Raw genomic sequence first — 11,724 nt, 5'->3', positions numbered from 1 at the left:
CTAACCCCGTGCTGTACCTGTCCTGGGAGTGTTTGATGGGGACAGTGTAGAGGGAGCTTTACTCTGTATCTAACCCCGTGCTGTACCTGTCCTGAGAGTGTGTAAGTCGGTTCAGTTTGCTGAGATTGAGGAAGTGTTGGGTTGAGGTTCCATTCTATGCTGGGAATTGACTCAACATCTGCAAACTGCAACCTCACCCAGACCGAGAACAGTATGCCTATGTTTTTTGTGCCAAGCCTGTATCTATGAACTGTTATACTGACATAGCCCAGGGGAGTTGATTTGAGGTATTCTCCATGCTTTTGATCCACTTAACACTGAGTAAAACGAAGCCAGGAATGCTTTGCAAAACATGTAAAGTTGATGAGGGCCCTATGGTTCCCTCAGCATGATGTACACCCCACTACAGGGGCTGAATCTCAGCAATTTCACCATCTCACAGGGTCAGTATGGTACTGTGGGAGCGCCACACTGTCGGAGGGTTGGCGCTGAGGGAGCGCCACACTGTGGGAGGGTCAGGGCTGAGGGAGTGCCGCATGTCGGAGGGTCAGTGCTGAGGGAGCGCCGCACTGTCGGAGGGTCAGTGCTGAGAGAACGCCGCACTGTCGGAGGGTCAGAGCTGAGGGAGCGCCGCACTGTCGGAGGGTCAGTGCTGAGGGAGTGCCGCACTGTCAGAGGGTCAGTGCTGAGGGAGCGCCGCACTGTCAGAGGGTCAGTGCTGAGGGATCGCCGCACTGTCGGAGGGTCAGTGCTGAGGGCGCGCCGCACTGTCAGAGGGTCAGTACTGAGGGAGCGCCGCACTGTCGGAGGGTCAGCGCTGAGGGAGCGCCGCACTGTCGGAGGGTCAGCGCTGAGGGAGCGCCGCACTGTCGGAGGGTCAGCGCTGAGGGAGCGCCGCTCTGTCGGAGGGTCAGTGCTGAGGGAGCGCCTCACTCTGGTTGTCATTGATAAGAGGTTGCATTTTTAAGGCATCTTTATCTTTTATTCCTGTTGTGGGACATTTCATAAGAAAGTTACTTACCTTCTGAATTTCCAACTCACGCAAAACACTTTCACCCTCCAGCCGGTGATCACTGACTTCCTGATAAAGTCCACGGTAATCTCCAGATACGCGCTGACCACAGTGCAGAGCGCGGTCCACAATCCTGGCTCCGACGCACAGGAAGCCATTTTCGACATGGATCTTCCACCCGATGCCTTCATCTCCAACTTCACCCTGTAAGTGTCGCAGCCTCGATGCACCATCACATCCACATCACCAAGGAACTGGCAGGGGGAGAGGGCAGTTACAGAGTGACAGTGTGTGGGAGCTGGATTAACATCAGTGGAGATATAGTCAGTTCCCTCGAATTCACCTTATATTAAATTGTCTCTCTCTCCGTCTCTCTCTCTGTCTCTCTCTCCGTCTCTCTCTCTCTCTCTCTCCCTCTGTCCCTCGCTCCCGACCCGCCCTGCTCCAGGACAATCGAGGGGAAGGTCTACGTGGCGGAGGTAAAGGAGAAGGAGGAAGCCAGGCGTGCTTACGAAGCTGCGCGAGCGAGGGGACACACAGCAGCTCACATCGCCACCAGGTAACGGGCGCCTGGGAGAGGGGACCTCCGTCACGCTGGCCCCCTCTCTCCCTCACCCCCGAGGGCCGCCCAGCCATCTGCCCAGCCCCCGCACGGGCCATTTACACGCGGGCAAAACCCAGCCCCCCGGTTTTTCGCACAGCGCGATCCCACCAAGGAACTAGCTGAGACTGGACCTGGGTCATCTCGTTCTCCACTGCAGGTTGGGTTGAGGAATGAATTGTGGCCACAGGGGTGAACTCACCCCCCCACCCCCACTGCTCACTGCCGCACCCCCCACCATAACATCCCCCACCCCCACCGCTCACTGCTGCCCACCCCACAACATCCCCCACCCCCACCGCTCACTGCTGCCCCCACCCCCCAACATCCTCCACCTCTTCTCTCAATTGCGGCCGCGGGATCTTCTACATCCACCTGAGAGGGCAGGCTGGTCCTCAGGTTTAATGTCTCCCTGTCAAACACAGCACCTCTGACAGTCCCGCACTCCCTCAGCACTGACCCTCCGACAGGGCGGCGCTCCCTCAGCACTGACCCTCCGACAGTGCGGTGCTCCCTCAGCACTGACCCTCCGACAGTGCGGCGCTCCCTCAGCACTGACCCTCCAACAGGGCGGTGCTCCCTCAGCACTGACCCTCCGACAGTGCGGCGCTCCCTCAGCACTGACCCTCCGTCAGTGCGGCGCTCCCTCAGCACTGACCCTCCGGCAGCGCGGGGCTCCCTCAGCACTGACCCTCCGACAGTGCGGCGCTCCCTCAGCACTGACCCTCCGACAGCGCGGCGTTCCCTCAGCACTGACCCTCCCACAGTGCGGCGCTCCCTCAGCGCTGACCCTCCGACAGTGCGGCGCTCCCTCAGCACTGAATCTCCGACAGTGCGGCGCTTCCTCAGCACTGACCCTCCGACAATGCGGCGCTCCCTCAGCACTGACCCTCCGACAGTGCGGCGCTCCCTCAGCACCGACCCTCCGACAGTGCGGCGATCCCTCAGCACCGACCCTCCGACAGTGCGGCGCTCCCTCAGCACTGACCCTCCGACAGTGCGGCGCTCCCTCAGTCCTGGGACTAAGCAACAGTGACATTATGCAGCACTTGCTTTGCTCTACAGACCTGGATCAGATCCCCTGTGGGCCTGAGATTCTCTCAGATAATTAGAACAGTTTTCATGGGGTTCGTTCTCCTTGGACACATCCCTGTCTCTCGCTTCACAGCCTTTCCCACGACCAATATATCACCCAGCAGCGAATGGTACTTAAACTGAGCCCTCACTACTCCCGGTGCCTAGTTAGACCAGCACCTGGAGTGACTGTGAGGGTCTCTGGGCCCCCCACACCCCTCAGGAAGGGGACACTGACCTCGGTCGGTGGGGGGAGCTCAGGGTAGATTTACCGGAACGATCCGGGGACTCCGAGGGTTGAATCCCGAGGAGAGATTAAACGCAAACTGGGGCCTGTGCTCCCTGGGATGTAGACGGTCCCGGGGGTGATTGGATCGATGTTTTCGAGATATTCCGGGGCGGGGGAGCTGAGAGGGTCGATAGAGAGAGAGAGACCCCGTTTCCTGCTGGTCGGGGGTGGGGGTGGGGGTGAGGGGTGAGTCTGGGACGAGGGGACAGAGTCTGGAAAGGAGAGGCAGACCCTTCAGGAGTGAAATGAGGAAAGGCTCCTACACACAAAGGGTGGTCGGAGTTTGGAACTCGCTTCCCCCAAACGGCCATCGATGCCGGGTCCGTTAGTTTTAAACCTGGGAGATTGAGAGATTTTTGTTAACCAAAGGGTATTGAGGGATACGGGGCGAAGGAGGGTAGATGGAGATAGGTCACAGGTCAGAACATGATCTCAATGGATGGCAGGAGGCTCGAAGGGCTGAATGGCCTCCTCCTGTTCCTGTGTAACAGGCTCGAGGGGCTGAATGGCCTCCACCTGTTCCTATGTAACAGGCTCGAGAGGGGCTGAATGGGCCTCCTCCTGTTCCTGTGTAACAGGCTCGAGAGGGGCTGAATGGGCCTCCTCCTGTTCCTGTGTAACAGGCTCGAGAGGGGCTGAATGGCCTCCTCCTGTTCCTGTGTAACAGGCTCGAGAGGGGCTGAATGGGGCCTCCTCCTGTTCCTGTGTAACAGGCTCAAGAGGGGCTGAATGGGCCTCCTCCTGTTCCTGTGTAACAGGCTCGAGAGGGGCTGAATGGGCCTCCTCCTGTTCCTGTGTAACAGGCTCAAGAGGGGCTGAATGGGCCTCCTCCTGTTCCTGTGTAACAGGCTCGAGAGGGGCTGAATGGGCCTCCTCCTGTTCCTGTGTAACAGGCTCGAGAGGGGCTGAATGGACCTCCTCCTGTTCCTGTGTAACAGGCTCGAGAGGGGCTGAATGGGCCTCCTCCTGTTCCTGTGTAACAGGCTCGAGAGGGGCTGAATGGGCCTCCTCCTGTTCCTGTGTAACAGGCTCGAGAGGGGCTGAATGGGCCTCCTCCTGTTCCTGTGTAACAGGCTCGAGAGGGGCTGAATGGGCCTCCTCCTGTTCCTGTGCAGTTTAACCAAACAAGATGCCTTAAGACATAATGTTGACTTGCACTGAACAGTAATAGTTTCCCCAGGGTCACAGGATGGTCAATCGGACAGAACCTGACCCCCAGACACACGCGGGGATATTAGGGACAGGTGACCCCAAAGCTCGGTCAGAGAGGCTGGTTTTTAAGGAGCGTCTTAAAGGAGGAGATGGGGGATAGAGGGAGTGAGGGAGAGAGAAAGAGGGAGAGAGAGAGAGAGAGAGGGAGAGGGAGGTGGAGAGGTTTAGGGAGGGAATTCCAGAGCTCAGGGCCCACCCCCAGGCAGCTGAAGGCACGGCCGCCAATGGCGGAGCGATGGGAATCGGGGGATGCTCGAGAGGCCGGAATTGGAGGAGCACAGAGATCTCGGAGGGTTGTAGGAGGTTGCAGGGATAGGGAGGGTTGTAGAGGGCTGGAGGAGGTTACAGAGATAGAGAGGGTTGTAGGGGCTGGAGGAGGTTACAGAGATAGGGAGGGTTGTAGGGGGCTGGAGGAGGTTACAGAGATAGGGAGGGGTGTAGGGGCTGGAGGAGGTTACAGAGATAGGGAGGGTTGTAGGGGCTGGAGGCGGTTACAGAGATAGGGAGGGTTGTAGGGGCTGGAGGAGGTTACAGAGATAGGGAGGGTTGTAGGGGCTGGAGGAGGTTACAGAGATAGGGAGGGTTGTAGGGGGCTGGAGGAGGTTACAGAGATAGGGAGGGGTGTAGGGGCTGGAGGAGGTTACAGAGATAGGGAGGGTTGTAGGGGCTGGAGGCGGTTACAGAGATAGGGAGGGTTGTAGGGGCTGGAGGAGGTTACAGAGATAGGGAGGGTTGTAGGGGCTGGAGGAGGTTACAGAGATAGGGAGGGTTGTAGGGGCTGGAGCAGGTTACAGAGATAGGGAGGGTTGTAGGGGCTGGAGGAGGTTACAGAGATAGGGAGGGTTGTAGGGGCTGGAGGAGGTTACAGAGATAGGGAGGGTTGTAGGTGCTGGAGGAGGTTACAGAGATAGGGAGGGTTGTAGGGGCTGGAGGAGGTTACAGAGATAGGGAGGGTTGTAGGTGCTGGAGGAGGTTACAGAGATAGGGAGGGTTGTTGGGGCTGGAGGAGGTTACAGAGATAGGGAGGGTTGTAGGGGCTGGAGGAGGTTACAGAGATGGGGGGGTTGTAGGGGCTGGAGGAGGTTACAGAGATAGGGAGGGTTGTAGGGGCTGGAGGAGGTTACAGAGATAGGGAGGGTTGTAGGGGCTGGAGGAGGTTCCAGAGATAGAGAGGGTTGTAGGGGCTGGAGGAGGTTACAGAGATAGGGAGGGTTGTAGGGGCTGGAGGAGGTGACAGAGATAGGGAGGGTTGTAGGGGTTTGAGGAGGTTACAGAGATAGGGAGGGTTGTAGGGGTTTGAGGAGGTTACAGAGATAGGGAGGGGTGTAGGGGTTTGAGGAGGTTACAGAGATAGGGAGGGGCGTTGAGGAGGGATTTGGAAATGAGGATGTGAATTTTACCAGGGGCCAGTGTGTGTCAGCGCTCACAGGGGGTGACAGGTGAAGGGGACTCGGTGTGAGTTAGTGTGCAGGGAGAGTTATGGAGCAGAGTTATAGTGAGGTAATGTTCACGGGTTGTGGAAGGGCGACCAGGAGGGAAAAGGCCGGTTGCAGACGATGTTGGAGAGGTGAGAATACTCTGCCTTTAATCATAGGCAGCTCATCGGGCGACCCTTCTTAAAGGAGGGCCCCCCTGGGAGGGGTGCTGCTCAGAGAGAGAGATATTAGAACGTCGGAACATGTCACTCAATCATGAGGGGGTCACTGGCCGGGCCCAGCATTTATTGCCCATCCCTAATTGCCCCCTTGAGAAGGTGGGGGGTGAGCCGCCTTCTTGAGCCGCTGCAGTCCCCGTGTGGTGTAGGTACACCCACCGCGCTGTTAGGGAGGGAGTTCCAGGATTTTGACCCGGCGACAGTGAAGGAACGGCCGAATTTGTTAAAAGTTCGTAAAAAATAAGAGCCTGAGTGAGGTCATTCGGCCCCTCGATTCTGCTCCCCCATTCGATAAGATCGTGGCTGATCTGATTGTTCCTCAACTCCACTTTCCTGTCCATCCCCCTCATCACCCTCGACTCCCCCCTCGTCGATCAGAAATCTGTCTCACTCGGCCTTGAATATATTCAGTGACCCGGCCCCCACTGCTCTCTGGGGGGGGAGAGAATTCCACAGACTGACCACCCTCTGAGAGAAGAAATTCCTCCTCATCTCCGTCTTCAATGGGAGACCCCTCATTCTGAAACTGTGCCCCCCTCCTCCCCTCGTTCTAGATTCACCCCCACGAGAGGGTGGGGGGAAAGATCCCCTCAGCATCCACCCTGTCAAACCCCCTCCCCTCAGAATCTGATATGTTTCAATAAGATCACCTCTCATTCTTCTAAATTCCAATGGGGTAGAGGCCCAACCTGCTCAACCTTTCCTCATAAGACAAACCCCACTTCGTCCCAGGAATCGGCCGAGTGAACCTTCTCTGAACGGCTTCCGACGCGAGTCTGTCCCTCCTGACGTGAGGGGACCAGAACTGTCCACAGTGCCCCAGGAGCGTCCTCACCAACGCCCTGTCCAGTTGTAGCAAGACTTCCCCACTTTTATACTCCATCCCCCACCCCTCGCAATAAAGGACATTTGCCTTTCTAATCATTTGCTGCATCTGCATACCAACTAATTTGCGATTCATGGACCAGGACACCCAGATCCCTCTGCACCGCAGTGTTCTGCAGTCTCTCTCTCCATTTCAATACTATCCTGCTTCTCTATTCTTCCTGCCAAAGTGGACAAGTTCACATTTTCCCATGTTACACTCCGCCTGCCAAATGTTTGCCCATTTAACCCATCAATAACTCCTTTCAGACTCTTTGAATCCTCCTCACAACTTACTTTCCTACCTATCTCTGTATCATCCACAAATCTGTCTACAACACAGTGAGACCCTTTCCCCCAAGTCACTCATATAGATTGTAAGTAGCTGAGGCCCCAGCACTGACCCAGCGCTCCACTAGATACTCTTTGCCAACCCGAAAATGACCCATTTATCCCGACTCCGCTTCCTGTTATTTAGCCCTCTATCCATGCTAATAGGCCACCCCTGACACCTTGAACTCTTACCTTGCACAGTAACCTTTGACGTTGCACCTTATCAAATTCGTTTGGAAATCTAAAAGCACCACATCTTCTGGTTCCCCTTTATCAACCCTGCTTGGTACATCCTCAAAGAGCTCTCATAAACCTGTCAGAGGCGATATCCCTTTCACAAAACCATGGTGACTCTGCCCGATTGTGTTATGATTTTCGAAATGTCCTGCTTCTACCTCCCGAACTTTCCCAGTGACGGATGTTTGATTAACTGGCTTATAGTTTCCTGCTATCTGTCTCCCTCCTTTCTGGATTAACGGAATTATAGACTCATAAACTCATCGATGTTTACAGCGCAGAAGGAGGCCATTCAGCCCGTCATGTCTGCACTGGTCAACCAAGATCTGACTACGCTAATCCCATAGTCCAGCGCTTGGCCCACAGCCCTGGAGGCTACGGCAATGCAAGTGAATATCTAAATACTTCTTAAATGTTATGAGAGTTTCTGACTCAACCACCCTCTCAGGCAGTGAGTTCCAGACTCCCGCCACCCTCTGGGTGAAAAAATTTCTCCTCAACTCCCCTCTTAGCTTTCTACCTCTTACCTTAAACCTATGCCCCCTGGTTATTGACCCCTCTACTATTGGGAAAAGTGCCTTTCTATCCACCCTATCTATGCCCCTGATAATCTTACACACCTCCTATCAGGTCCCCTCTCAACCTTTGCTGCTCCAAGGAAACCAACCCCAGCCTATCCAACCTTTCCTCATAGCTCAGACCCTCCAGCCCAAGGCAGCCTCCTGGTCAATCTCCTCTGCGGCGCAGTCACATCCTTCCCATAAAGTGGGCGACCAGGACTGCACGCGGTACTCCAGTTGTGGCCTAACCAGCGTTTGATACAGCCCCAACCACCCCCCCACCACCCCTTTGCTCTCGTATTCTACGCCTCGGCCTCACCAAGCCAAGAGTTTCAGAAGACGACGACCGAGGCCCATCGTTATCGCTTCCGGCCACTTTCTTCGGAGATGCGGGGCCAGTAGGCCCGAGGGACTTCGGTCAGCCTTTGGCTTGCGTGGCCAGAGTTTTACACGACCCTCGCCACGGGCAGGACCCGAACGGGCGTAAACTTGCGCGAGACGGCGTCGGGCGAGCGTCCTGAGGCCGCTGGGCGCTCAGGCGATCTTTCGCTAAAGCTGGACGAGCGCCCCGTCCGCGATTAAGCTCGATAGAGCGGCCCGGTTGTCCGCCATTTCTCGAGGCCCGTCCGGCCTTAAGGGGACCCGTTAATCGGCCGGCCGGCGTGGAATCGCGGTCAGAGGGCCAATCGCGCGCTCCCGGCCTTCAGGCCCGTCAGACTTCCCGGTGCCTTTTCCCCAGTGACCACGGTCGTTTGGAAGTTCCTCCCTCCCCGGGGTGGTCTTTGCGTCTTCTACTGTGTGAAAAGGTATGAAGTAATTGTTCATAGCCCCCGTCGTCTCTCCAATTCCACCCCCTCCCCTCCCCCCAACCCCGTGAATTCCCCAGTCTCACCCTCTAAGGCGTTAATTCCCAACAATTGTACATTGAGAGTCTGAAGTGAGCCCACACCTTGAAACAGGCTCATCGAAACAGCAAAGCAAAGTCACCGGCTCTCCCAGTTCGTCCCAGACACCCAGGTGTACACCCTGTTACAATGACTCCATAAACCTTCCCTAATTATGCTTAATTACCAATTTAAGGCATGCATTTGATTGCAGAACAAGTTCAACATTAACAGAAGGGACCAACGCTCACTTTAGCTACTCTCCTCCTTTGTATGTACTTGCAGAAGCTTTTACTGTGTTTTCATGTGTGTTGCCAACTTCCTCACGTACTCCAGTTTCACCCTCTCTCATTGTCTTCCTTTGCTGGTTTAAGATGTTCCCAATCGCCTGGAACACCACCAACCTTTGCAGCTTTGTGCATCTTTCCTCTCAATTTGGTACCATCCTTAATTTCCTGGGCATCCTTCTTGCCGAGTCTTTCTTCCTCAGTTGAATGTGTCTTTTGTTAAGAGCTATGAAATATCTCCTTGAATGCCTGCCACTGCGTCTCGGCTGTCTTACCTTATAACCTCTTTTCCCATTCCACTGAAGCCAACTCTGCCCCCTCAGGCCCTGGTAATTGACTTTATTTCAGTTTAAGACACTGGTCTGAGACCCAAATTTCTCACCCTCAAACTGAATGTGAAATCCTGTTATGTTATGATCACTCTTACATAGAGGCTCCTTTACTATGAGGTTATTAAATAATCCAGTCTCATTACACAACACCAGGTCTAAAATAGCCCGTTTCCCGATTGGTTACAGAATGTATTGCCCCAACAAACTGCCCCGAGCACACTCCATGAACTCATCCTCCCGGCTACTTCTGGCAATTTGGTTCATCCAATCTATATGAAGATTAAAATCTTCCACAATTATTGCAGTTCCTTTCTTATAAGCCTCCGCTATTTCTCGATTTATACTGTGTCCTACAGTGTGGCAACTGTCAGGGGGCCGATAGACCAATTCCACCAGTGACTTCCTCCCTTTGCTTTTTTCTTATTGATCTTCTGAGCCAAGATCATTTCTCACTCCTGAGCTGACCTCATCCTTTATTAACAGAGCCACCCCACCTCCTTCTACTTTCTTCCTGCCCTTCTGAAATCTCAAAATACCCTTGAATATGCCGTTTGGAATTTCCAAATACACCACGTCCACAGGTTCCCCTTTATCCATCTTGCTCGCGACACCCTCAACAACCTCTGGTGAATTTGAGCGTCGCCGAGGGAAAGGAGACGGCGGCCGGTCTGCGGGTGTTCGGCTTCCCGGTGGCGGTGCGGGGGGGGTGGGGGTTTGCCGAGGGGGCGGACTGACACCCTGCCGTCCGCCCGCAGGGGCCGCGAGATGGAGAAGTTCCAGGTGGCGGTCAACGTGGAGGCCGGGGGCCGCGCCGACTTCGCGCTGAGCTACGAGGAGCTGCTGCTGCGGCGGCTGGGCCGCTACGAGCTGGCGCTCAGCGTCCGGCCCCGCCAGGTGGTGGGCAACCTGACCGTCGAGGTGGTCATCGCCGAGAGGACCGGCATTGAGTACGTGGAGGTGCTCCCACTCCGGACCAGCGAGCTGCTGGACAACAGGCTGAAAGGTGAGGGGGAGGGCGTGCGGGGCGGAGAGAGGAGTGGGGGGAGGGTGGGGGTGGGCGGGTACACAGCAGAGGGGGAGGGGGGCAGGGGATTGGGAGGGAGGACTTGACCTTTGACCCACGGCCATTTTGAAGCCTCAGGCCTCCTGCTGACAGGCCTGAGCAGGCCGCGTTGGCGGAGGTCGAGAGGGCCCCTGATTTTTTTTTTTCTTCATAAGTCGCTCCTCCACCTTCCCCTCCGCAACCCAACCCACCCCCCCGTTCCCCGCCCCTGACAAACGTTACTCGGGACCAGCCCCTGCTGGGCCTCTTCGCCTCCCTCGCAAGTGGGTCTACGCAGGTTCTGAGTGGGATCCACCCCAAAATGGCCGTCAGGGATCCCCCTCGCCCGGCCTCCATGGCGAAAAATACACGGGAACAGGAGGAGGCCCATTCAGCCCCCCTCCTCAAGCCTGTTACCCAGGAATAGGAGGAGGCCCATTCAGCCCCTCTCGAGCCTGTTACACAGGGACAGGAGGAGGCCCATTCAGCCCCTCTCGAGCCTGTGACACAGGAACAGGAGGAGGCCCATTCAGCCCCTCTCGAGCCTGTTACACAGGGACAGGAGGAGGCCCATTCAGCCCCTCTCGAGCCTGTTACACAGGGACAGGAGGAGGCCCATTCAGCCCCTCTCGAGCCTGTTACACAGGGACAGGAGGAGGCCCATTCAGCCCCTCTCGAGCCTGTTACACAGGGACAGGAGGAGGCCCCATTCAGCCCCCTCTCGAGCCTGTTACACGGGAACAGGAGGAGGCCCATTCAGCCCCCTCCTCGAGCCTGTTACACAGGAACAGGAGGAGGCCCATTCAGCCCCCTCCTCGAGCCTGTTACACAGGAACAGGAGGAGGCCCATTCAGCCCCTCTCGAGGCTGTTACACAGGAACAGGAGGAGGCCCATTCAGCCCCTCTCGGGCCTGTTACACAGGAACAGGAGGATGCTCTCTTGGGGGGGTGTCGGGCGGTGGTGGGGGTGGCGGGAGGTGGTCTGTCGCGGGAATCGTCCCCCCCTGGTTGGGGATGAGGGCAGGCTGACTCTTGCTGGGTGCAACCTGATGCTCTTCCACCTCCCCCCCTCCCCAGGAACGCAGGACGTGCTGAAGTCCACCACGGTCGAGCGGACCACCACCTGCGCCCGGGTCTGCTTCACCCCCAGCCCCGAACAGCAGGCCCTGTACTCCAGCCAGGGGATCCAAGGAGACTTTGTGGTCCGTTATGCTGTCCACATGGCCGATCTCATCGGGGACGTACAGGTCAGTGGGGGGGGAGGGGGAAGGCGAGTGGTGGGAAGGACGGAGGAGGCTGAGGGAGGAGGAGGGCGGACGAGGGAAGCCGGGGGGAGTACGCGG

The 11,724-nt window shown here is 56.6% G+C and overlaps 1 protein-coding gene across 1 annotated transcript in view; it reads left to right on the top strand.

The window, feature by feature from the left end:
• LOC144676408 (inter-alpha-trypsin inhibitor heavy chain H6-like) overlaps window positions 1-11,724 on the top strand; it is a 34,965-nt gene that overhangs the window by 1,288 nt on the left and 21,953 nt on the right. Inside the window, exons 2-5 of the mRNA XM_078536829.1 lie at window positions 1,064-1,218; window positions 1,461-1,571; window positions 10,095-10,342; window positions 11,459-11,628. Of these exons, the coding sequence (XP_078392955.1) occupies window positions 1,064-1,218; window positions 1,461-1,571; window positions 10,095-10,342; window positions 11,459-11,628 (684 nt within the window). The remainder of the gene's footprint in view (window positions 1-1,063; window positions 1,219-1,460; window positions 1,572-10,094; window positions 10,343-11,458; window positions 11,629-11,724) is intronic.

The sequence above is a fragment of the Cetorhinus maximus genome, unplaced genomic scaffold (assembly GCF_964194155.1).
Source record: "Cetorhinus maximus unplaced genomic scaffold, sCetMax3.hap1.1 HAP1_SCAFFOLD_1574, whole genome shotgun sequence".
NCBI lineage: Eukaryota > Metazoa > Chordata > Chondrichthyes > Lamniformes > Cetorhinidae > Cetorhinus > Cetorhinus maximus.
Note: the sequence above shows the minus strand (reverse complement) of the source record. Positions and strands in the feature narration are given on the sequence as shown.